The following is a 27,818-nucleotide window of genomic DNA, read 5'->3' as shown; positions in this document are numbered from 1 at the left end:
AACAGAAATGGGAAATATTTGAATTTATCGTCCTCTCTTTCCCCACTCTTCCTGTTCATGCTCACCCACTTCTGTTTCTTGAAAATTGCTCTTCTTAAATCTCAAGACATAAAGTTAACTTTTTTGGGTATTTTTTTACATTGTGGTAAAGTATGCATAATATAAAATTTGCCATTTTAGCTATTTTTAAGCATACATGTCTGTGGTATTAAGTATATTATGTTGTTATGCAACCATCACCACCATTCATCTCCAAAACATTTTCATCTTCTCAAACTGAACCTCTGAACTCATCAGACACTAATTTCCCATTCCTCCCTGTTTCTTGCCTCTGGTAACCACCATTCTATACTTTTTGTCTATGAATTTGACATAAGTGGAAACATATGTCACTTTGTGGCTTGCTTATTTTGCTGAGCATGAGGACTTTAAGATTATTGACTTTGTAGCACATGGAGAAGGCAGTGGCACCTCACTCCAGTACTCTTGCCTGGAAAATCCCATGGACGGAGGAGCCTGGAAGGCTGCAGTCCATGGGGTTGCAAAGAGTCGGACACGACTGAGCAACTTCACTTTCACTTTTTACTTTCATGCATTGAAGAAGGAAATGGCAACCCACTCCAGTGTTCTTGCCTGGAGAATCCCAGGGATGGGGAGCCTGGTGGGCTGCCGTCTTTGGGGTCGCACAGAGTCGGACACGACTGAAGCGACTTAGCAGCAGCAGCAACAGCACATGTCAAGTCTCCCTTTTAAGGCTGAATAATATTCCATTGTGTTTATATGCCACAATTTGTTCATCTATCCCTTGATGTATTCTTGGATTGCTTCTACCTATTGTAAATAATGCTGCTATGAACATGGGTACAAATAACTCTCCAAATCTGTACTTTCAGTTCTTTTGGGTATATATTCAGAAGCAAAATTACTAGATCATATGGTAATTCAGTTTAATTTTTGGAGAAACCACCATACATTTTGCACAGTGGCTGTACCATTTTACATTCCCATCGACAATGCACAGGGGTTCCACATTTTCCACATCTTTACAAACAATTGTTATTCTGTTTGATCTTTTCAGATGCTTATTGGCCACTTATGTATCTTTGGAGAAATCTAAGTCCTTTGCCTATTATTGTTGGGTTGTTTTTTCTGATGTTGTGTTTTAAAACTTCTTTATATATACTGGATACTAATCCTTTAACAGGTATATGATTTGGCAAATATTTTCACCTGTTCTGCAGGTTTTCTTTTTACCACAAGGATAGTGTCCAGATTTCAGGGTAGACAAGTTTTTATTTTGATATAGTTCAGTTTATATATTTTTACTTTCGTTATGTAATGCTGTTGGTATCATATCTAAGAAATAATTTCCAAATCCAATATCATGAAGCTTTTTCCCATTGTTTTCTTCCAAGAGTTTTATGATTTTAGCTCTTAGATCTATTTTTTCCTTTTTTCTTTATTTGAAGTATAGTTGATTGACAGTATGTGTTAGTTTCAGGTGTACAGCAAAACTATTCAGTTACTTTTTTTTTTCAGATTGTTTTCCATTATAAGTTATTGCAAGATATTGCATATAGGTCTCTGTGTAATACAGTAAATCCTTCTTGCTTATCTGTTTTATGTGAAGCAGTTTGTATCTATTAATCCCATAGTGCTCCTAACTTATTGCCCACCTCCCCCTTTAGTAACCATAAATTTATTTTCTGTGTCTGTGAGTCTGTTTTTTGTATATAGATTCATTTGTAGCATTTTTTAGATTCCATGTATAAGTGATATCATAAGGTATTTGTGTTTTTCTATCTGATTGACTTCATTTAGTATGATATTCTCTAGGTCCCATCCGTGTTGCTGCAAATGGCAATATTTCATTCTTTTCTGTGACTGAGTAATATTTCATTTTGTGTGTTTGTGTGTGTACACGTGCACACATACTTGTACGACATCTTAAGTCAGTTGTCTTTTGATGGGCACTTGAATTTTTTCCATCTTGGATACTGTAAATAGTGCTGCTGTGAACATTGGGGTACATGTATCTTTTTAAATTAGAGTCTTTGTCTTTTTGGTATTTGTACCCATGAGTAGAATTGCTAGATCATGTGTAGCTTTCTTTTTCATTTTTGAAGTAACCTTCATGCTGTTTCCTGTAGCGTCTGCACCAGTTCACATTCCCAGCAAGAGTGTAGGAGGGCTCCCTTTTCTCCACAGCCTCTCCGGCATTTGTTATCTTCATACTTTCTGATGATAGCCATTCTGACTGATGTGAAGTGATACCTCATTGTGGTTTTATGTTTCTCTAATGGTGATGTTGAGTATCCTTTCATGTACCTGTTGGTCATCTGTATGTTTTGTTTTTGGAGAGATCCCTGTTTAGGTCTTCTGCCCATTTTTTGATTGTGTTGTTTGGTTTTTTGATATCGAGTTGTACAAGTTATTGGTATATTTTAGATATTAATCCCTTGTCAGTCATATCATTTGCAAATGTTTTCTCCCATTCCCTGTTTCAAAAAAAGACATTTCATTTTGTTGATAGTTTCCTTTGCTGTGTAACAGGTTTTAAGTTTGATTAGGTCTTGTTTAGGGTTTATTTTTGCTTTTATTTCTTTTCCTTGGGAGTCTGATCTTAGATCTATTTTGAGTTAATTTATGTATATGGTATACGGTAAGAGACAAATTCTTTTCCATATGAATATTCAGTTTTTCCAGTAGCACTTGTTGAAAAGACTGTTCCTCTGCTGAATGGTCTTGGCACCTTGGAAAATCATTTGACCATATATATGAGGGTTTATGGCCCTAGTGGTACAGAATTCGCCTGCCAGTGCAGGAGACATAAGAGACGCCAATTTGATCCCTGGGTCTGGAAGGTCTTGTGAAGGAGGGCATGGCAACCCACTTGCCTGGAGAATCCCATGGGCAGAGGAGCCTAGTGGGCTACATACAGTCCATAGGGTAACAGTCAGACGTGACTGAACCAATTTAGCACACACAAATGCATGCACACGACGGTTTATTTCTGGACTCTCTAGTCTGTTTTGTTGGTCTGTGTGTGTTGATGCCAGTACACACTGCTTTGATTACTGTAGCTTTGTAGTAAATTTTGAAATCAGAAAGTGTGACATAGGGGGAAAAAAAAGTGTGAGATCTACAACTTTATCCTTCTTTTCAAGTTTGTTTTGGCAATTCAGGGTCCCTTGAGATGCCCACCCCCCCTCTTGCAAAACTGAGATTTTGATAGGGATTTCATGAATCTGTGCATTGCTTTGTGTAGAATTGACATCTTACACTGTTGTCTTCCATTCCATGAACATTTTTGTGTCATGTCTTGCCATTTATTTGTGTCTTCTTTAGCATCTTTGATTAAGCTTTAATATTATAGTTTTCAGTGTGTAAGTCTTTCACTTTGAAGCTTGGTTAAGTTTATTCCTCTGTTTTTAAAATTTGTTAATTTTTGGCTGCACTGGGTCTTTGTTGTAACCCATGGGCTTTTCATTGTTGCATGTGGGCTTTCTCTAGTTGTGGCACAAGGAGCTACTCTTCATTGCAATACATGGGTTCTCAATTTGGTGGCTTCTCTTGTTGAGGACCACGGACTGTAGGGCGGGTGGGCTTCAGTAATTGGAACACAAGGGCTTAGTTGTCCAATGGCATGTGGGCAGACCTGGGGTTAAACCCAGGTCACTTGCATTGGCAGGCATATTCCTAACCACTGGATCAACAGGAAAGTCACTGTTCCTGTATTTTTGATGCAATTATAAATGGAATGGTTGACTTCTTTCTCAGATTGTTCATTGTTGTTGTATAAAAACACAACTGAGGGAATTCCCTGGCGGTCCAGTAGTTAGGACTCTGTGCTTTCATACCTGGCTGGGGAACTAAGATCCTGCAAGCTGTGTGTTGCAGCCAAAAACAAAAAAACAACACAGCTGATTTTTGTGTGTTGATTTCATATTGTGCAACTTTTCTGAACTTGTTTATTTGGTTAGTTTTTTTGATGTGGAATTTTCAATATTTTCTACATATAAAATCATGTCATCTGCAAACAGTGATACTACTTTTCTTTTCAATTTGGATGCTGTTTATTTCTTTTTCTTGCCTAATTGCTCTCACTAGGACTTCAAGTACTGTATTGAATAGAAATGGGGAATGTGGACATCTTTCTTCCTGACCTTAAAAGAAAAGCTTTAAGTCTTTCACCATTGAGCATAATGTTAGGATTTTTCATTCATGGTCTATATTATTTTGAAGTACTTTTCTTCTGCTCCTAGTTTGTTGAGTGTTTATCATGAAAGGTTACTGAATTTTTCAAATATTCTTTCTACATCAGTTGAGGTGGCGTGAGGTTTTTTCGCTTCATGCTCTTAATGTGATTTCATATGCTGAACCATCCTTGCATTCCAGGAATAAATACCACTTGATCATAGTGTATAGTTTATTTTAATATGCCGTTGAATTCAGCTTGCTAATATTTTGTTGATGATTTTTGTATCATAAGGGATATTGGTCTGTAGTTTTCTTTACTTGTAGTCTTTGGCTTTGATATCAGAGTCATGCTGGCCTCATAGAATGAGTTAGAATTTGTTCCTCTTCAATTTTGGGGGGAAGTTTAACTGTTGATACTGTTCTCATTCAAGCTCTCTTCCTTACTATTATTGATAACTGAGATGAAGATACCATATAGATGCTGTAGTAATTAAAGATATCATAAAATATCATGAAAATTTTTATTCAATCACAGTAGTAATGAAAGGATTGTAAGTTGAATAAACAAAATACTGTATTTGCCCTATCCATGTGACCTTGAAAAGATTATATTTAGGTTGTAATGTACAATAATTGTGATAATTTCTCAATCTGTCGATATCTTACATAAATAATAGGAATATAAATTGGAACAAATTTTCTGGTGCAGAATTTAGCACTGTGTAAATTCTTAAAAATTATGCATCCTTTGACCCAGCAATTTTATTTATAGAACATTGTGCTAAATATTATAATAATTATATAAATATTGCATATAGAAATTTCTAACTTTGCATAGTAATGAAAAGTTAGAAACCATCATGTCCAGAAACAGGGACTTGTGTAATAAATTGTAGTATACACATGAGGTATAAAATATTGGTGTTGAAGAAAGTTTTACAAAATAATATAGCTTGAGTCCATTAATATGCTACTATTTAGGCATAAAAACCCCTCAAACTTAATTTTATCTGTTAACAGTGGTCTGTTTGGGGAGTAGTGGTAGTGTTTATTAATGACATTTTTATTTTTACTTCTCCACTTATCTATATATTTTTTTAAACAATAAAGGATATTTTATTACAAAAAATTTATTATTTTATTAAAGCAAAAGATATATTTATAAAATTTTTATGTATTTATTTTTGGCCTTATTGGGTCTTCGTTGCTGCAAGGGCTTTTCTCTAGTTGCAGAGAGCTGACGCTGCTCTCCAGTTGCAGTGCACGGGCTTTTCATTGTGGTTTCTCTCATTGCAGCTTTCGTGGTTGCGGCTCCTGCCTCTAGAGTAGAGGCTCAGTAGTTGCGGTGCACAGGCTTAGCTGCTGCGTAGTATGTGGCATCTGCCCGGAGCAGGGATTGAACCTGTGTCTCCTGCATTGGCAGGCAGATTCTTTACTACTCAGCCACCAGGAAAAAGCCCAGCAAAAGATATTTTTTTAAATTGAAAATGAAATTAGAAAGCATAGTTAAATCCCATGACAGAATCAGTATCTAAAAATAATCTTGGTCGGCTAGGATGATGGATTGCATCCAGTGAAAGTTAATCAGAATAGATAAATAGGTAGGTAGATAAAGTAACAAGTCATATTTCTGGGTTTAAAAAGCCAACTATAACCAATATAAAAAGTGTGAGGTGCAGTCTAATAGCCATGTATGTTTTAAGACTTAAAAGTTGTAATTTACTCTAGCCACTTTCTGAATGTAAGCAGCCAGCTGTTCACTTCCCATTCCATTTCGTCTCACACCCAGCTTAGTCTCTTCGAGAGAAATCTCCTATGCTTCCTCACCAAGTGATGTTAAGTCTTGTCACTGTTTTGCCCCATCTGTTCTATTGATTTTTTCTGATTTTGTTCAAGTTGCTGTCTACCTGTATTTCTTTTCCCCTCACTTTTGCATTTTCAGACTTGACCCATACCTCAGAAATCCAACTCAAGTGCTACCCTGCTGGAAGTCTGTCATAGTACAGTCACATTTTACTCAAATTTATTTAATTCTGGGAATTTCATGTGTTGAGAAATTAAAATCAATAAGATTTCTCGCTTACTGGCCAAAATTTAAAATAATGCAAATCCTCTTCTATTAAAAGTCACATACAGATTTAACAGTAAGGACCAAGTACCAGATACCATTTGTCACTTCTTTGTGAACCACCAGCATTCTAGTGTGGAGTGTCAGTCTCACTATGGCTGAAAAACTTTCCCCAGAAGCAGTCATTTTAAATGGGAATTAAATGTTGTAAACTCTTGGGAAGAAGATCAAATGATACCTATGATACTACTTGTTGTAGAAGATTAAAGCTAATGCTTGGGGGCAGGAGGGGCAGAATTTAAAATACAAGTAAAATAGTTGTAGAATTGTGCATTCTTGAAAGTCTTGTAGCAGAGTGGTTAAGTGTGGGCTCTGGAGTCAGATGACCACAGTTCAAATCCTAAATCCAGCATTTACTACAATGGTGACTTTCAGAAAATAATCTCTCTGTGCTTTTGTTACCTCATTTAAAAATCGGCTGGTGATAAATCACTTAGCTCTTTGGGTTATTGTATTAAATGTTAGTACCATGTAAAGCTCTTAGGAAAATACCTAGTGCATAGTGTGTGCTCAAAAATACTATCTATGATTATTCCACTGGAAAAGTTAGTCTCAAACCATTTGAGTCTTAAATCGGAATGCATCCCTGCATAAACAATGACCATTATGAAAAAAATTTCTCCTTCCCTGGTAGTTTTCAGAGAATAGTCCAGATGCTAACCAGCCTGTTTGAAACCATATAGTGAGGAATGTAGATAGAATTGGGATAAGGGGAGATAATCTTTCCTTCTTCCTGTAAATATAATAATGCTTAATAAAGAAAATTTGGGAAGAATTTCAGTCCTACTACTGTTGTTCAGGTGCCCAGTTGTGTCTGACTCTTTGCGACCCCATGAACTGCAGCATGCCAGGCCTCCCTTTCCCTCACAATCTCCCAGTTTGCCCAAGTTCATCTTCATTGCATCAGGGATGCCATCCAGCCACCTCTGACGCCTGCTTCTCCTTCTGCCCTCAGTGTTTCCCAGCACCAGGGACTTTCCAATGAGTCGTCTGTTCGCATCAAATGACCAAAATACTGAAGCTTCAGCATCAGTCCTTCCAGTGGTTCTTCCTAACGTTAATACGACTGCATTCCTTCTAATTTTTCCCCCTGTGCATTAATTTTTTATGTACAAAGAACTTATGATTATAACACATACACAGAACCGAAGAATATTTAACCTAGAGAAGTAAACTGTTGTGGCATTCCAGATGACAGATGTTCAGAGCTTGGTCTAGGCCACTGGCTATGGAAATAAAGCATAAGATCAGAGACAAAGGTATTAATGTTTTTGCCATTGAGTCAATAAGCTTTGGTGTGGTGATTTCAGAGAGAGTTTTTTTTAGCTCTGGCTCCTGAAGAGAGACAGATGGAACATAGGAGGAAGAGCATATTTGCTGGGGAAGATGTTTGTTTTCACCATGTTGAATTTTAGATTTGAATAGGACATCCAGATGGAAATGTCTAACAGGCATTTGAGGTATATAGCAAGGACTTGAGAGAGAATCTGCCTGAGATATGAATGAGAACATCCTGTGAGAATGTTTAAAATAAAGATGGTATCTGATTGGGCTAAGTGTACTTAGTTCTTTAAGGGCAGGAATGGAGTCTTCATCTCTTTTACCCTCCACATTATTGCTACATAGTAAACTTTAGTAGAATAAATAAGTTTACTGAAACAAAGAGAAGAGGCCATTAATTTGGTTTCTGAAGAATGCCAATGAACTTGAGGGAGTCATAATTATCATTTACTGCCCTTTTCTTAGTTTTGTTGGTGTCTAAAATTTAAATTTCTAAAGAGAAATAAAAGACTCCCATTTTTCTTTTCTGCTTTTGATGGAATTTTGTTTACATGAGTTACTTAAAAATGTTATTTCAGTTCAGTTCAGTGGCTCAGTCGTGTCTGACTCTTTGCAACCCCATGAATTGCAGCACGCCAGGCCTCCCTGTCCATCACCAATTCCCAAAGTTCACTCAGACTCACATCCGTCAAGTCGGTGATGCCATCCAGCCATCTCATCCTCTGTCGTCCCCTTCTCCTCCTGCCCCTAATCCCTCTCAGCATCAGGGACTTTTCCAATGAATCAGCTCTTTGCATGGGGTGGCCAAAGTATTGGAGTTTCAGCTTTAGCACCAGTCCTTCCAAAGAACACCCAGGACTGATCTCTTTAGGATGGACTGGTTGGACCTCCTTGCAGTCCAAGGGACTCTGAAGAGTCTTCTCCAACACCACAGTTCAAAAGCATCAATTCTTTGGCACTCAGCTTTCTTCACAGTCCAACTCTCACATCCATACATGACCACTGGAAAAACCATAGCCTTGACTAGACGGACATTTGTTGGCAAAGTAATGTTATTTGGATGGCTATAATTCATTCAGTTTAATCTTGCGTTCTTAAAAACGATGATAGTAAAGAAGATTGTTCCAGTGGTTCTTTCAGTGTCCAGAGTATGCACATAGTGGATATGTTAAGGACACCTCCCTTGTAAAAAAAAATTTTTTTAACCATTTTAACTTTTTGTTTTATATTGAAATATAGCCGATTAACAATGTTGTAACAGTTTCAAGTGAAGAGCAAAGGGACTCAGCCATTCTCCCCCAAACTGTCCTTTCACCCAGGCTGCCACGTAACGATGATCAGAGTTCCCTGTGCTATATACGGTAGGACCTTACTGGTTTCCATTTTAAATATAGCAGAAAAGGACACTTCTTTAATGTGATTAACATATAAGGGGGAAAAGATTTGGGAATATAAAAAGTATATAAATAAGTATAGGGGAAGATGTAAGCATAAGTACTCACAGGGTATTGAATCTTGTGTGACTTGGGAGGCTTAATTGGACGTCTGTGTCAGAAGATACTAGATTGGTGGCAGGAGCTTCTGAGAAGAACAGCCTCGTCTCTGTTCCCTCCGCGCTTCTCTCTGCACATGGTGGCCAGCAGCTGGCTAATTTGCACATGTGGTTTCAACCGTCAGGTTGTGTTGACTCATTCTGAAAGCTCCAGGATAGGCCCCTGTGTCTTTCCCCCTAGTACCTAGCTCCTTACTGGAGTAGGCTATGAAAAAATATTTGGCAAATGAATAGAATGATGAATTTATTCAGTAAAATGGTAAATTTATTCAGTAAACATTTAATGAGACTTGAATGTCCTATGGAGATGGAAGTGAGTGGAGGAGTGTTTGGCCTACTAAGGTTGGTAAGATGTTACCTGATCTTATGGAACATAAATTCTGATACTGAATATAAATTTGTAAAGCCTTCTGGTTTTCAGATTAACCAATGCAGAAAATAAGTAATTTGCTGACCTAAAACAGTTTCTTTCTGACATAGATTTTAAGAGATTTTTTAAGAGATATGTGAAATAATCCAAAATCACTGTGGATGGTGACTGCAGTCATGAAACTAAAAGATGCTTGTTCCTTGGAAGAAAAGCAATGACAAACCTAGACAGAGTATTAAAAAACAGAGACATCACTTTAAAAAGCAGAGACATCACTTTGCTTACAAAGGTCCATATAGTCAAAGCTTTGATTTTTTTCCCAGTAGTCATGTATGGATGTGAGAGTTGAACCATAAAGAAGGCTGAGTGCCAGAGATGCTTTCGAACTGTGGTGCTGGAGAAGGCTCTCTTGAGAGTCTCTTGGACAGCAAGGAGATAAACCTGTCAGTCCTAAAGGAAATCAACCCTGAATATTCACTGGAAGGACTGATGCTGAAGCTGAAGCTCCAGTACTTTGGCCCCCTGATGTAAAAAGCTGATTCATTGGAAAAGACCCTGATGAGGGTAGGAAGAGAAGGAGGCGATAGAGGATGAGATAGTTGGATGTCATCACCAATTCAGTGGACATGAGCTTGAGCAAACTCCAGGAGATAGTGAAGGACAGGGAAGCCTGCAGTTCATGGATTTGCAAAGAGTCAGACATGACTTAGGGACTGAACAGCAAGTATGAAGTCTTATTTATGTAACTAATAAGCACACAATTCTGCATGCTTTCTCTTCACTCATTTAGCTAGAAAGGATTATTATGGGATCAGTTTTATGATCCTCTGTTATCATTCAGTTTTTTCTTATTTTATTAAAATTTGGGATTTGATTAGATGGGGACATAATGCTCTTCTGAAAATATAGAAGGAGTCCACTTCTCTAAAGTGACTGGTAAAGCAGCAAGATACTTAATTGAATGGATGTACTGAAATAGTAGGTTGGTGCAAAAGTAATTGTGATTTTGCATTGTTGAACTTTGCTGTTTGAAATTGGAATATATTCTTAAATTAATGTGGTTATGTTATACATCATTTTCATGCACATTTGTCACTTTATGGTTTTTGCTAATGACTTATTGCTTGCTGTATATTTTATATTTGTTTTAGACTGTGGAAATGATGTTAGACAAAAAGCAAATTAGAGCGATTTTCTTGTTCGAGTTCAAAATGGGTCGTAAAGCAGCAGTGACAACTCAACATCAACAGCGCATTTGGCCCAGGACCCCCTCCTGTACACACAGTGCGGTGGTGGTTCCAGAAGTCTTGCAGAGGAGACAAGAGCCTTGGAGACGAGGAGCATAGTGGCCGGCCGTCAGAAGTTGTTGTTCAGTCGCTCAGTCTTGTCTGACTCTTTTGCAGCCCCATGGACTGCACCATGCCTGACTTCCCTGTCCTTCACTATCTCTTGAAGTTGACAGTGCCCAATTGAGAGGCTCATCGAAGCCGATCCTTTTACAGTTACATGCGAAGTTGACAAAGAACTCAACTCCTACCATTCTACAGTTGTTTGGCATTTGAAGCAAATTGGAAGAAGCTCAGCTAGTGGGTGTTTGACTGCAAAAAAAAAAATCGTCTTTTTGAAGTGTTGTCTTCTATTATTCTGTGCAACAACAAAGAACGTTTCTTTTTTTAAAAAAAATTTATTTCATTTGTTTATTTGACTGTGCCTGGTCTTAGTTGCAGAACGTGGGATCTTTGATGCGGCCTGTGGGTTCTAGCTCCCTGACCAGGGCTTGAACCCAGACCTCCTGCTTTGAGAGCACAGGGTCTTAGCCGCTGGGCCACCAGGGAAGTCCCCAATGAACCATTTCTTGATTGGACTGTGATGTGCAACAAAAGATAAATTTTATATTACAGCTGGTGATGACCAGCTCAGTGGTTGGACTGAGAAGAAGCTCCAAAGCACTTCCCAAAGCCAAACTTGCACCAAAAAGGGTCATGGTCTCTGATGGCCTGATCCACTACAGCTTTCTGAATCCCGGCAAATGTGTGCTCAGCAAATTGAGGAGATTCACCCAAAATTGCAGTGCCTGCAGGCGGCATTGGTCAACAGAATGGGCCCAATTCTTCTCCATGACAATGCTCGACCACACGTCACACAACAGATGCTTCAAAAGTTGAATGAATTGGTCTCTGAAGTTTTGCCTTTTCCACCTGACCTCTCACCAACCGACTACCACCTGTTCAAGCATCTCAACAACTTTTTGCAGGGAAAATGCATCCACAATCAGCAGGAGGCAGAAAATACTTTCCAAGAGTCTGTCGAATCTCCAGGCACGGATTTTTATGCTACAGGAATAAACAAACCAACTTCTTGTTGGCAAAAATGCATTGATTGTAATGGTTCCTATTTTGATTAATGAAAATGTGTTTGAGCCTAGTTATAATGATTTAAAATTCACAGTGCGAAACCGCAATTACTTTTCTTACCAACTTAATAGCTTAAGTATCTTGATCATTCAAGTATGCAATGATCAGATAATTCAGTGTGTAAGTTAAGTGAGCTTTTAATAAAGTATATGATATAATGGTTTATCATTAGTTTCCCTGTTTTTTTTTTTTTAATAATCAAGACAGTACTTAATTATCAGAACTGATACAGGGACTGTTCTTGTAAAAACTACAGGAAAAAACTACAGAAAATCAGTGGAATCCTGCAATACCACCAAGCTATTTGTACTTTGCTAGGCAGAAAGATCAGAATACAGGAAGTTAGGAATCCTTGAAGAGATTGTTACTGAAGTAGCCTTAACTGCCTACCTACCCAGTCAGAATGTGTTTTCTAGGGGGCGGGAAACTTGGATAATTCAAGTCTTAACCTGTTAATTAAGCATGTATCAATTAAGCATAAGCAAAACCTATTCAGTTGTTAGAGGAAAGAAGTATATTACTAGAAGGGAGAGCAACTTTGTGGAACCTAGAGAGACTCCAAACAAGAACTTAGCCTATTTTCCACACTGTCCAAAGAGAAGAGAAGCCAGCTTTCCATTGTGATTTGAACATGTAATTTTTCAGGCCTTCTGGTTTTCCTTTGTTTTAGATTTTTAACTCACCAGAAAACCTATTATATCAAAATATGGGGAATGAGGTACTCTAGGTGTTAATATGACTGTCCCCTTTGTAAACAAATAAACTGGCATCTGGGATTGTTGTTGTTTGGTCGCTAAGTCGTGTCTGACTTTTTGCAACCCCAAGACCTGCAGCACGCCAGGCTTCCCTGTCTTTCACTATCTCCCAGAGTTTGCTCAAACTCCTGTCCTTTGAGTCAGTGATGCCAACCAACCATCTCATCCTCTGTCACCCCCAGCTCCTCCTGCCCTCAGTCTTCCCAGCATCAGGGTCTTTTTTAATGAGTCAGCTCTGCATCAGGGGGCCAAAGTACTGGACCTTCAGCTTCAGCATCAGTCCTTCCAATGAATATTCAGGGTTGATTTCCTTTAGGATTGACTGGTTTAACTTCCTTACTGTCCAGAGGACTCTCAAGGGTCTTCTCCAGCACCACAGTTTGAAAGCATCATTTCTTTGGTGCTCAGGCTTCTTTGTGGTCCATCTCTCATCCCTACATGACTCTTGGAAAAACCATAGCTTTGACTATAGGACCTTTGTAAGTAAAGTGATGTCTCTGCTTTTTAATATGCTGTCTAGGTTTGTCATAGCTCTTCTTTTGAGGAGCACTTCTTTTGATTCATGGCTACTGTCACTGTCCACAGTGATTTTGGAGCATCTGGCATGTATGTTAGTTTTCGAAATAACTTCATTAAATATAACCATAACCTTTTATAAATTAGTAAGTGTAAATTAAGCCTAATCAGTCTTATGTGGGAAAAAAGAGCTAAGGGCCACACACAGCAATGTCTTTTGTATAAGGCAGGAATCATAATCTTGTATAGCCATTGTATTGGTACATGGTTGGTGCTCAATTTAGTGTTGTATTAATGAAACTAATTACTAAATTTCAGAGATGATAACTCTAGACCTCTATTGAGAACAACTATCAGCATTTTATGGCTCTATTCCTAGATTTATTCTCATGTCAAAAGAGCAGTTCTGGCTTTTCTTTAATTCAACAGAAACAATTCATTAAGTGATGAAAATAGAATTCTCTCAAGAAACTAGTGCCAAATAAAAGGAGTATGCATCTGTTAGAAAAAAGGGAAGGGGTAGTGCATTTGAGAACAAAGATAGTCTTGTTTGTTTCATTGTCTTTATTTTTAAAATAATTAAAACTTTATTTTTTAGACCTTGTTGCAGTATGCAAGCAACAAGAACGCGTCAGAACATATTGTGTATCTCCTGGAGGTGTATCGGCTTGCCATCCGAAGCTTCGCCAGTGCTCGCCCGTATTTAACTACTGAGTGTGAAGATGTCCTGTTAGTGCTTGGCAGATTAGTACTGTAAGTTTAAGAACTTAAATCACTGTTAAAATTGAGTATTTTTGGTTGTAATGTTTGCCGGACTTCTCTTTACTATGGCATCACGTTGTTTAAAGGGTCGTACCTTTGAATGAAATTTCCTTTGCTCTGACCCCTTTATATTCCCATTTTCAGGAGACAAGTATAAGTGAAACTGCAGCCAAGCAGCCTGATATTTAATTGCCCCTACAGTCTCTTTTTCTCCTCAGGCTTAGATTGATAACATTTTCTTTCTGTCCTTAGGTATAGATCAACTGAAGTGACAGAGTATCTGGAAGGTGTAGTGGTCTTTGAGGGAATTACCGTGAAATTCTGCAACTCAGTTGTATTATTTGAGTTTTACTAGCAGAAAGTATCAGGGCACAGTGTAAATTACCACCCTAAGAGCCCATAACGATTTAGTTGATATTTTAATACTTCACTGCCTAATAGCAAACAGAATTACACCTTTAATATATTTTATTTGCAGAGTGAAAAAATATAACAGCTGTTAGTTTTTAGTTCTGGAATCACCTTGATTCAGTTTACAGATTGTTGGTAGGATAAATTTTAGTCTGGATGATCGATTTTACTTTTCTGTGGTCTTAACTGTTTTCTTTCCTATTTTCCAAAATCCCAGACCTCTAACATCATACTTTTTTTGGAACACAAACATTCCTTGTTTTATAATCCTATTATTCCTTCTCTAAAGCTTCATAGTTTTTCTTTTTTCTCTTTTTTAAAGTTGAAAAGTTAATATAACAATGTTGAATAAAATTTTGAAGAGTAAAAAACAAATTTGAAATAGTCTAAATATATCTAAAATGTGTATTGTGTCACTGTCATACTGTACTTGATTATGACTATAACCAGTGTTATATACTGACTTAGTTTTTCATATTCTAGGAGTTGTTTTGAATTACTGCTTTCAGTGTCTGAAAGTGAACTGCCATGTGAAGCCTGGGTACTCTTCCTTCAGTCTTTACAGGTGGGTTGATTTGGCCTCAAAAAAGGTCTCTGTTTGGATATCTAAGACACCTAGTTAATTTCTCCCAGCAAACTGAAATTGGAAACTTAGAACAAAAACAAGTTCATTATATATTGTATTAAGTTCATGGAATGAGAAAGAGGCCTTCCAGATGAAGAGAGTATCCTAAAAATTATTGGGTTTTTTTTCCTTTCATTTGGTTTTGTTAGTCTTTACATAGCTTAGAAGTCAACAAAAAATTTTTCATTCTTCAGAAACAAAATTTTAGACAGAATAAATCTATTAAAATATAAAATTGTATATGTTTATTATGCAATACTATTTGGTTCATTCATGATATATTTATCTAGTAATTTCCCCTACAATTTCCGGGACTTACAATGCTAACAATTAAAAGTAGTCATCAGGGATTCTGTTCATGCATTTTACTTACAGGAGAGCTATGTTAGTTCATCTATTGGCTTGATAATAAGCATTCTCAGATGAGCAGATCAGAAAATAGCAAGTTGGGGAGAGGAGAGTAAGGTAGGAGAAAAAAAGCAAGTGTACTGCCAGCAATAGAAAGCAAATTTACCTGTTAGCAGTGGAGATAGAAAAACTGTTTAAAGAAAACAGACTTAATAAGTAAAAAAGCTATCATTTAGTTATTATCATTAATTATGTGGCAAACAGTGCTCTACATTGTTTTCACATTTTGTATGTTTTAATCAAATTGCAAACCTTATATAACATAGAGATCATTTGAACCACAATTTATAAATAGTGAGGCAGGCATAGAGAGGTGAATTAACTTGCCTAAAGTTAACACCTAGATTTATACCTAGAACTTGCTTTGTTTAACTGTTTCCTCAAGGACACAAACTCCATAGTAGCCTGGACCTGTTTAATGCAGGCATAAGCCAAAGTTTGTGTGTTAACAGACACACCTCATTATTTGAAAATTTCTTTCTTCTTGACTGTATAATCCAAATTGAAATGATATAATGTTCAGTTCAGTTCAGTCGTTCAGTCGTGTCTGACTCTTTGCGACCCCGTGGACTGCAGCACACCAGGCCTCCCTGTTCATCGCCAGTTCCTGCATAATTGTTACTCTTTAGATTTTCTGTTTAAGATGAATTCTTTGTTATGTTCTAATCCCTATAATGTCCTAACTCTTCACATATTCATACAGTTGTTAAAATCATCTTTCATTCAGAGCATATTGATTTTGTCATTCTTTGTTTTGGGGTCTGCCAGTAGTTTTGCCCTGGCATAAGACATTTTAATTCTAGAAGGGCAAATGAACTTATTCTTTTATTAGGGCTGTTGCTGTTGTTTTTTATTAGTATCCCTTTGCAGAGTGATACTTTCTTAGTATCTCTCCTTAGATTTCTTCATTCTTTTTTTAGATTTTATGCCTAAATAAAATATTTGCCTTCCTCCCTGCTTGTACAACACTTGTTTACTTGGTCATGCTGCTCAGCTTGTGGAATCTTAGTTTCCCAACTAGGGATTGAACCTGTGGCCCCTGCATTTAAAGTCCCTGGAGCCATCTATCGTTTAAAGTCCTTTGGTAGAAGAATTTAAACAATTAAAAAGATACATCACAGTAGATATCATTGTCATGCTTATGTTAGAAGGAATAGGTTGCCTATGTGAATACTGCAGAATCTTTTAAAAGAAAGCTATGCCAGTGACCTTAAAATAATTTAGTAATTCGAGGATGTAAACTCAATTATGGTGATAATTTTACATAGGGGAATTCAGGAAAACATTTTAAAGGTACTCTTTAACTTAGTGAAAATGCCCTAGTTTCATTATTTAAAAGCAGCAACAGAATTTCATAAAACTTTGAGGATAGCTATTTTTTTTCCCCCTGCTTATTTATTTTTAAGAAATCCAAGATACAGGGCTTTTCATAGACTTTCAGATATATTGAAAAGGCAAAAAGACTTTATATTGCCTGTTTTCTGGATATGCTTTTTTTTTTTTAGGAGTCACATGATGCGTTATTGGAATTTGGGAATAATAACCTACAAATACTGGTTCATGTTACCAAGGAAGGGGTGTGGAAAAATCCTGTTCTTCTTAAAATTTTATCTCAACAGCCAGTAGAAACAGAAGAAGGTAAGCTTAAAACTATACTGACTACTAAAGGAGGATTTAGTTCTAAGAGAATTAAAAATTTTTATGGGTTAAAATTTTGTGAATGTCACCTGTGTGAAATAAACAGTCACTCTGGTCTCCTTTGAATAATAAAAACTAGCCATTAGCACTTAATGTTTTATTTAAAGATTCTTGAATTTTAACATAGAGTTTTAAAAGTATCCCTTTGTACTTGTTTTTAAATATTGCTTTGAATAACAGTGTTTATACAGAGCTCCTGTGATAGAAATTAATAATCTGCTTCTAGTCCTTGGTATATAGTAGAGCTTTGCTTATATTTTGTTTACTGGTTACTAGAGCTGAGGACTATTGACAGAAAATTACTCTTTATTTTAGATTTATGAAACATTGGAATTTAGCATTTTATAGAGATACACAAAGAAGAAAATTTTTATTTAAAAATTGTCAGTTGAAGACCAACAGATTTATGGATTTGGATTGATGTTTCCATTTAGACGCACAAAATATCTCATTTTACATGTCCAACATTTATGATTTTGTTTGCTTTAAGTTAGTAGAAAATTAACAAGGATCACATCTTTGTTAAGTGTGTTTCTGGAATAAGAATGAGTTTCAAAACAGTTTTTATTTATACTTTTGATATATCTTTAGTTCAAGCCTCAGGCCTTTTGTATGTTGATGTCTTAAAATATGGGCATCCCAGGTGGCACTAATGATAGAACCTGCCAACGCAGGAGACATAAGAGACAAGGGTTTGACCCTGGGTCAGGAAGATCCCCCATGGCAACCAACTCCAGTATTCTTGGCTAGAGAATCCCATGGTCACAGGAGCCTGGTGGGCTACAGTCCATAAGGTCGCAAAGAAATGGGCACAACTGAAGCTACGTAGCATGGAGACAGGTCTTAAAATATTTCAGTTAACTTATTCATTTCCCAAGTTTGATAACCTACTGTATACATGTTATTTGGGTTTTTCTTTATAGTGAGATGATTGATAATAAGAGTGCTTAGATTTTCTCTTGGTTCCTTACCTCTGATAATTCTACTGCTTATCAGTTATACTGATAAGAAAAAAAAAAAAGACCTGTTAAATAGAAAATAGATTTGTATATATGTTTTATGTTGAGGTTCTTGATAAATATAGGCAAGTAGACGCTCAATGATTACCTTTTATCATTATTAAAAATTGCATTGGCAGGAGGGATGTTTACCACTAGCGCCACCTGGGAAGTTTTAAAAAAAACAATGTTAGAGGACAAGCCAAATAGTTGCAAAAGGATCCTAGAATTAGCAGATTCCCAGATAAGGTTCCAGGAGTGAAGAGTGCATGACCTTTGTAGACAGGCTCAAGCCCCAGAGGGAAGAGATGGAATTGCATTAAATGTCCCTCGTTTTTTTTCCTGATGTAACTAATCAAATATTTCACCCTCCTACCTCTGGAATTAATAGTATTCAGGGTTTTTTTTTACATAGAAAAAAAAAAGAAATGGGGAGAAGCACTGTTTACCTAATATCCCATGGTATCCTGTATATTCAATAAAGATTAAGTACCTAACATCTGTAGAATTCTGAATGGGTATAGGATACCTACATATGTAAGGAATTTTTCTGAGAACCACAATGTAACTGGTGAGCAGCCTGTGACCTGCTTGCTTTTGCAACTGGCCCTTACTAATTTCAGATCAACAGATTTAGAAAGCCTCCTGTGTAGCTTCATTGCCCTTGCAGCCGAGATATTAACACATTTGATACTTGAGAGCAGTGACTATCATTTCATTAATTGCAGTTTTTCAGTAGCGTACTAATCAGAAACATTAAAAATAAATTTTTTAACTTCCAAGTAACTGAGTAAATGCCTTTTGGTTTAGTTTTTGAATTTAAAAAAAAGGTGCATAAGATTTTTATTTTTCCTGCCATGAAGTCTCAAATTTACCACTGCCCCCCTTCCCGCCCCTCAAAAAAATGGGTTTCCCCTTGTGGCTCAGCTGGTAAAGAATCTGCCTGCAGTGTGTGAGACTTGAGTTTGATTCCTGGGTTGGGAAGATCCCCGGAGAAGGGAAGGCTACCCACTCCAGTATTCTGTCCTGGAGAATTCCATGGACTGTATAGTCCATGGGGTCACAAAGAATCTGACACAACTGAGTGGCTTTCACTTTCACACCTACCCCCCCGCCCCCCCCAAAAAAAGACATTTCTTACTGAAGCATGTAATATGTACCAGTTGTGGACACTTTTGCCGGCCTGATCAGTAGGGAAATGAACAAGTCCTCCCACCCAGGTATCAAAGGCTTTTACCCCAGGCCACCCTAGCAGCCTACCACAAAATGTAGAGATGGCAAGACCAAGCCCAGCCAAGGTCCTCCTGGTGGTTCCTGGCCTGAGCCCCAGTGCCCACAAACCACCCGTACTTCCAGTGGTGATGGCAGCAACCCATAGCTTCAAAGTCCTCAGGCCGGTCCACCTTGGAGACCCTCTTTCACTGTGCTAGAGGAAACCCAGAGCTGCCATCTGGTATCTGTCAGTTTTTCCAACTGACTTGTGCCTTCCCCAGCATCCTCCTCCCCTCTTAATTCATGACATCAAAACACTGGCTTTTCCTTATTTTTCTTGAGACTCAGGAGGGCCAAATCAATAGGCTTTTGCTCTTTTATTTCTCTCCCTACTACGGGTTGAGGGAAGAGAGCCATCCTAATTGTTCAGAGGCAGTAACTTCCTCCCCTCAATCTAGTAGAGAAGGAACCAGCCAGCTCTTACTTCTTCCTGGTTGTTTTTCTTCCCACCACAGTCTGTTTTTTGTTTCCCTTCTACCACATACCTCTAAAGCTATTGTATGACTTGTCATGTGTCACCTGAGCCTTCAGTAAAATAAGCAAACAACACTCTTCTGTTAAAAAAGACAAAGATAATTTTTCACTGGACCTTGAATGTTACAATTTATTAGATGTTGAAGTATATAGGAGGTAAACTGTCATGATGTTTGCAACTTACTTTTAAGTGGCTCAGAAAAAGCAAAACTAGACAAAGAAATATGGCAAAATGGTTCAGTTGTTGAATCTAGCTGGAGGAGAGGCTATATGGTTAAACATTTTTTTATTAAAACGTTTGAAAAATGAACACAGAAGGGAACACAATTGGGAGTGAGACTTCTTAGTGTACACTTTGTTGTGTCGTTTTAAATATTGACGCGTATGGATGGATTCCTTTTTAAAAATACAGTTAAGGATTTATAAAATAAGTAAGGATTGATTTTAACATAACAAAGTGTTTTTAAAACGCAGCTTTGATCTCTGTGTTAAAAATTGATAGAGTGGTTTAACTGTGACTGTAATATATTGAGTAAAGTAGTTTTACCTCATAGAAGTAATAGCTGTGATTTATAGCATGCCTGTTATGTGATGGGCACTGTGTTTTCCGTCTCATTTAATCCATTCAACAGGCGAGATATTACACATGGGCAAGGCCATGTAGTTAAAATTGTGGAGACAGAATTTGAGCCCAGGTGAGGAAATATTTAAAAGTTTTTGATTGATTAAAAGTGATAACCATTTGGTTTCTAAATACATGGTTTTATCCAAAAGTTAACAAGACACAGTATTTGTCCTCAAATTGCTGATAGTATAATGTAGATATCAGAGTCAAAAAATAGCAAGTAGTATTGAGCATTCACTCTGCCTGGGCCCTGTGCTCTGTGTCTTACTTGCATTCTGATATTTCATTTATGATTCTTTCATCTTTGTGAGGCAGTCTTTTCATAGTTAAAGAAACTTGAGACTCAGGAAGGTCTAATTTGTCCAAGGGCCTCATAACTTAGTATGTGTGAGAGTCATGATTTGGCATCAATTAATTGATTCCAAAATCTAAGATCTTAACCTTTATATACTCTGATCACTTATTACTATATGTAAAGAGAAAAATACGTGTGGTAAAAGAAGTAAAATGTTACAGGAATTTAGAAGGGGTTGGGTTGTACAGCTAACATACCTGTTTTCAGGTGTGAGATTTGTGAAAATGCATATACTTGATAGAGTAGATAAATGGAGCATAATCTGATGTTAGGCAGTTTAGGATGGAGGGGACAGATGTGGCAGGAAATAACATGAAGTAATTAGGTTGAAGAGAATTTTTAAAAGAATTGCTAGGACACGGTAACTAAGTTGATTTTCTTAGGAAAGGAGTTGGCAAGGAAAGGGTAATGCCAGAATTTCATTTTTTTAAAAAAATTGAGAGAATACCATTACTGAAAATAGAAGTAAGGAATGAGGAGCTCTTTGAGATATGATTGTGAGTTCATGTTGTGGAATTTAGTGCTTGTAGGACTAAAATAAAGAAGTCCACATGCAAGTAATCTATTTTCTGTCCATGCCTTTTGACCTTGACTGTGTATTAGAGAATCTGTGGAATTTAAAGCCAGAACGCACAGACACATATCCCAGGTCCAGGCTCCATCTGCTAAATCAGAATCTCCAGAGTTGAAGCTCTGAATACTGACCTTTCTGAAGTGCCACAGGAAACGAGCCCCTTCCACGTATGCCTGCTGGGAGTATAAATTGGTACAATCTCTGGACATCCACCTGGCAACAGTTTCACTTCTAGGAATTTATTCTATAGATACAGCCATGCATTGTGAAATGGTCTCTGTACAGGGATGTAAACTGTAGCATTATTGACAGTTGCCAAAGATGGGAAACAACTTGCAAGTTTATCAGGAGGGGATTGGTTAAATTAGTTATATTTGATCTGTACAGTGGAATAACACACTTGTTAAAAGTATTGAGCTCTCAGTGTACAATGATGTGATAGAATGACCTGTATGATATATTAAATAGGAAAAGAAATAGGTCTTCTGTACTCAGAAGGATAAACAAACTGTACTGGCTGCTGCTGCTAAGTCGTTTCAGTCGTGTCCGACTCTGTGCGACCCCATAGACGGCAGCCCACAGGCTCCCCCATCCCTGGGATTCTCCAGGCAAGAGTACTGGAGTGGGTTGCCATTTCCTTCTCTAATGCATGAAAGTGAAAAGTGAAAGTGAAGTCCCTCAGTCCTGTCCAACTCTTAGCGACCCCATGGACTGCAGCCTACCAGGCTCCTCTGTCCATGGGACTTTCCAGGCAAGAGTACTGGAGTGGGGTGCTGTTGCCTTCTCCGAACTGTACTGGAAGGATAAACAAAAATGGTTATTGTTTCTTGAGGGAAGAGACTAAGAGACTGGAGTCAAAGTAGAAGGGAGACAGCTTCTAACTGTACATCTTTTTGTGTGCCTTTTAACTTTTGTGTCATTTGCATGTATAATGTTACCTATTTTTTTTTAAAAGAGAAAATTTTAAAATCTCTATAGTTGATTCTCATATGTAGTTAAGATTGGGCCATTGGTTCCCCCAACCCTGGTGGTTTATCATTAATTTTAACGATTTCTGTTCCACATGTGGCCTGTAGACCTAGTAGCATGGGTATCATCTGTGAGGCTTATTAGAAAAGCACAATCTCAGATCGCCCTCCAGACCTACTGAATTAGAATCTGCATTTTAATAGGATTTCCCTGGTGATTCAGAAAGCACTTTCAAGTTTGAGAAACACTGTGTTAGGTGAACCATCTAAAACACCTAGAGTGCTCGCTTGCCACTCAGCTTCGCATGTACGTTCCCACCTCTGTTCTTTCAGTGATACCGGGTAACAGTGCCACACACTTGTTGAATATTTACTACTTATAAACCAAGGGCTTGCTCAGAACACTGTACAAATCAATGTGAGTACTGCTCCGAGCAGCATTTTCCAAAGTGTGTACTGAACCAGGAACATGGACTTTATGTCATGTTAATGATACGTGTAAAAGGGTTCTCTGGTCAAATCAGTTTGGGTAACATTGGGTTTAAATAAGAGTGAACAGTTTTCTTCATTGCAGGACTGTTCAGAGATTTGACCAAGGAATCCTTTTTTTTTCTAGGACTATCTCTCAGGTCTTTTGCTCGGTGGAACACACTTTGAGAAATGCCTGGTTTAGAGGAAAGACCACCACTGGCTTTGGAATCCTTGGCAAGTTACCTAATTTCTCTGAGTATTGATTTTCCTAACCTTAAACCGGGGATAACAATACTTGCCTTGGTGGTGGTGTGAAGAGTAAATGAGAGGTGTGTAAAAACACTCAAAGCTTGGTACCTCATGAGTGTTTAAGTGGTAGTTGTTAATATTACACAGGATACTTCATTTTCTGTGTTCTTATGTTTATAGTTCATTTCACTGTTCCTTACTATCCTTATCAGGATGTGAGGGAGGAGAAAGTGAAAGAATGAATTTTGGTGAAATGTTAGTAGTAGCTTTATTAAAAGGTTTGGTGTTTGTGGGACTTCCCTGGTGGTCCAGTGTTTGGGGCTCTATGCTTCCAGTGCAGGGGGACACGGGTTCAATCCTTGGTCAGGGAACTAGGATCCCACCTGCCATTTGGTATGGCTAAAAAATAGAGTTAAAAAAAATTTTTTTTAATGGTTTCATGTTCAGAATAAAACTGCTAATATGGGAATAATTAGCAATGTTATTTTGCTCTTTGCTCTGTTAAATGAGTACAGAGATCAGAATAAACTTCCAGTAATGTCATCTGACCTTTTATCTGCTAAAAACAAACAACAACAAAAGATGTCAAACTTTCATCTTCACAACCTTGATATGTTATGTGGTATGTTATCAAACTGTTTTATTTTTCCTTTTTTCTAGTCAATAAATTGATTGCACAAGAAGGACCTTTCTTTCTGCAAATGCGAATAAAACATTTGTTGAAATCTAACTGCATCCCCCAGGCTACTGCTTTATCAAAACTGTGTGCAGAATCTAAAGAAATTTCAAATGTGTCATCTTTTCAGCAAGCCTATATCACATGCTTATGTTCCATTCTTCCTAATGAAGATGCTATTAAGGAGGTAGGTAAAGCAAGTAACTGCTGTTGTCATTCATACAATGAATTTATTAGATTTTAATAATTGTTGCATGACAGGATGAAAACCAAGACTTTTTTTTGGTCAGGCTACTGATAAGTACCATTTTAACTGTATATTTAACTGTTCAGCACATTGAATATAAAATTGTGTCTTTTAGGTGTATTTGAAAAGTAGATAATTAAAAATATGCAGATAAATGCTTATGAATTTGGCTGATGGTTTGTTTTGAAATGTTTAAATGTGAAAGTCACTTTTTCTTCTTTAACAATTTCTCTGGGAAATGTAGACATTATTAATAGTGGTGTCAAGAGATAAACTAAAGATAATGGCAGTTAGCTTAAGTTACTTTATACATTTAACTCTGTAAGCAGAGAAGTATAGGACTTTAGAACCTGTGGGTACACTTTGAACAATATTTAAGCAGACAAACAGGGGTTTTTTTTTTGGTGTGGTTTTTTTTTTTTTTGGCCTAAATCATCGTTTTCCTTAGAAAAGTTGTAATTAGTCTTTTGATAAATTATAGAGAGAAAAATAATAGATATTTCATCATCTGCCTTTAATTCTCTTACCTGCCATTCAGGTCTTAATATAGATTCTCATTTTACCTCTACACCGAACTTTCTTGTTAAATGAAGGAATCACGAGGATCTGGTTCTATGCTGTAGTGATTCTTAAACTTTTATGACAGTTTCAGCTGTAAATATCTTTTCTCCAAGTGAAACTGTCTTTCTGTTTTAATAATTTTATTTGTTTATTTTTGGCTGTGCTGGGTCTTCGTTGCTGTGTGGGCTTTTCTCTAGTTGCTGAGAGCGGGAGCTACTCCAGTTGTGGTCCTCGGGTTTCTCATTGTAGTGGCCTCTCTCGTTGCAGAGCCGGGGCTGAAGGACGCGCAGGTTCCAGCAGTTGTGGCTCCCAGCCCCTAGAACACAGGCTCAAGAGTGTGGCTTAGTTGTTCCTTGGCATGTGAGATCCTCCCAGATCAGGGATGGAACCCATGTCTCTTGCATTGGCAGGCGAGTTCTTTACCATTGAGCTATAAGGGAAGCCCCTATCTTTAGACTTTAATATACAGACTCCACCAGGACCAACCAATCTATCGGTCCTATCCGCTTTTCACTCTCCTTCACTCTTCTTATGTACTCACTTCCCTCCTTACCCTGCTTTTCCATAGTCAATCACTATTATCACTCCTTTGCATATACCCTCAACTCCTCTGCTGGTCTCTTCCTTAATTATACTTATTTGACTAACCTGTATCCTCATTATCCCTACATCTCCACCTCCTTTGTATCTTTACCTGCATTAGTGGTTTGGGTGGGGAAAAACCTGCTAACTGATTTACTTTAATTGAGTCACACTATGTTTCTGTAGTCTATTCACTCTCCCACTCTCTGAGGTTACTATTTCATACTCTTAACTTTTTCTTTTAACCTATACTACAGTACTTTCTGTCCCATCCCTTTCCCCGCGGATGAGCTTTCTTCCCCTTTCTCTGAGGAAATTGGAAATGTTGGAAGAAAATTTCCGTGGCATCTATTGACCTACCTGCATTTATGTATTTACACCTTCTTTTCTGTTCTGAGGATAAACTATATGTGCTTTCCCCCTACAAAGGCCAACAGCCTCCTAGACTTCTGTATCAGATCCCATCTGCTCTTATCCCCTCAAGGTTAATGCTGCAGCAGTTCTCCTTTTCTCTACTGCATTATCAATTCCCCCTCTGCTTGTAACCATCGTAGCAGCACTTATGCTGTTATTTCTTCCATTTTTTAAAAAGAAATGCTTCTTTCAGCTATCACCTTGTTTCTCTCCTCCCCTTTCAATATAATTTCTCGAATGAATTTTCTGAATTTGCTGTTTAATGTTTTTCTCCTTGAACATATTCTGCTATGGTTGGTGCCTTGTGCCGGCCTACCACATCACTAAAGCCAACTACAAAAGCAAAAGAGGGAGTTTTATAGCAATACAAGCCTACCTCAGGAAACAAGAAAAATATCAAATGAACAACCTAACTTTACACCTAAAGGAACTTACAAACAAAACCCAAAGTGTAGAAGGTAAGAAATCATAAAGAATCAGAGCAGGAATAAATGAAAGAGAAATTAAAAAGAAATAGAAAAGATCATTGAAACTTTCAACAAGCTGGTTCTTTGAAAAGATAAACAATTTGATGTCTTTTAGCTAGACTCAATCAAGAAAAAATGAGGGCCCAAATCATTTCAGAAATGGAGAGGGCTCACAGCTGGCACCAGGGAAGTACAAAAGATCGTAAGAAGTTACTGCAGACAGCTATATGCCAATAAATGGATAACCTGGAAGAAATGGGCAAATTTCTAGAAGTTTACCTCTCCCAACACTGAACCAGGAAGAAATAGAAAATAGGAACAGACCAATTACCAGGAATGAAATTGTCAGTAGTTTTTAAAACTCCTAAAAAACAAAACTCTAGGTCAAGATGGCTTTACAGGTGAATGTTCCAAACATTAGAGAAGACTTAATAACTGTCCTCAAACTATTCTAAAATCTTGTAGAGGAAGGGATACTTCAGGACTTACCTGGTGGTCCAGTGGTTAAGAATCCACCTGGCAATGCAGAGGACACTGATTTGATCCCTGGTCTGGGAAGATTTCACATACCTTGCGGCAGCTAAGCCTGCATACATCAACTGCTGAAGCCCAGGCGCCTTTAGCCTGTGGTCTGCAACAAGAGAAGCCATCACAATGAGGAGCCCATGCACTGCAACTAGAGAAAGCCCATGTGTAGCAACAAAACCCAGGCCTAGCCAAAAATAATAAATAAATACAATTAAGAAGAAAAAATACTTCAAACTCATTACACAAGGCCAGCATCACCCTAATACTAAAACCAGACAAAAAAAGACAGCACGAAAAAAGAAAATTATGGATTAATATTACTGATGAACATAGATGTAAAACTTCCCAATGAAATATTAGCAAAGTGAATTCAGCAATAAAGGATCATGTACTATGATCAAGTGGGCTTTATCCCAGGGATGTGATTATGGTTTGATATCTGGTCTTCCCTGGTAGCTCAGCTGGTAAAGAATCCACCTGCAATGCAGGAGACCCTAGGGTTGATTCCTGGGTCAGAAAGTTCTCCTGGAGAAAGGATAGGCTACCCACTCCAGTATTCTTGGGCTTCCCTGGTGGCTCAGATGGTAGAGAATCCACTTGCAGTGCAGGAGACCTGGTTCAATCCCTGGGTTGAGAAGATCTCCTGGAGGAGGGCATGGCAACCCACTCCAGTATTCTTGCCTGGAGAATTCCATGGACAGAGGAGCCTGGCGGGCTACAGTCCATGGGGTCGCAGAGAGTCAGGCATAACTGAGTGACTAAGCACACACACATCTGCAAATTGGTCAGTGTAACTCAGCACATTAAATTGAAGAATAAAAATTATGTTAATCTCAATAGATGCAAAAAAGGCATTGACAAAATTAAAAATCTGTTTGTGATTAAAAAAAAATAAAAAACTCAAAAAGTGTGAATAGAGGGTACATATCTCAACATAACAAAGGCCATATCTGACAAGCCCACAGCTAACATCATACTCAATGGTGAAAAACTGAAAACATTTCTTCTAAGATCAGGAACAGAATGAGGATGTTCACTTTTACCACTTTGATTGAACATAGTATTGGAAGTTCTAGCCAGAGTGGAAGTGAAAGTCACTCAGTTGTGTCCGACTCTTTGTGGCCCCATGGACTATAGAGTCCCTGGAATTCTCCAGGCCAGAATACTGGAGTAGGTAGCCTTTCCCTTCTCCAGGGGATCTTCCCAACCCAGGGATCGAACCCAGGTCTCCCACATT

The 27,818-nt window shown here is 37.7% G+C and overlaps 1 protein-coding gene across 1 annotated transcript in view; it reads left to right on the top strand.

The window, feature by feature from the left end:
- RLF (rearranged L-myc fusion) overlaps positions 1-27,818 on the top strand; it is a 79,731-nt gene that overhangs the window by 17,553 nt on the left and 34,360 nt on the right. The window contains exons 2-5 of the mRNA XM_027537685.1: positions 13,815-13,969; positions 14,873-14,954; positions 16,928-17,060; positions 23,767-23,969. Coding sequence (XP_027393486.1) covers positions 13,815-13,969; positions 14,873-14,954; positions 16,928-17,060; positions 23,767-23,969 — 573 coding nt within the window. The remainder of the gene's footprint in view (positions 1-13,814; positions 13,970-14,872; positions 14,955-16,927; positions 17,061-23,766; positions 23,970-27,818) is intronic.

Source organism: Bos indicus x Bos taurus, chromosome 3 (genome assembly GCF_003369695.1).
Source record: "Bos indicus x Bos taurus breed Angus x Brahman F1 hybrid chromosome 3, Bos_hybrid_MaternalHap_v2.0, whole genome shotgun sequence".
NCBI lineage: Eukaryota > Metazoa > Chordata > Mammalia > Artiodactyla > Bovidae > Bos > Bos indicus x Bos taurus.
The sequence above is the reverse complement of the archived record's forward strand: the minus strand, read 5'-3'. Positions and strand labels throughout refer to the sequence as shown.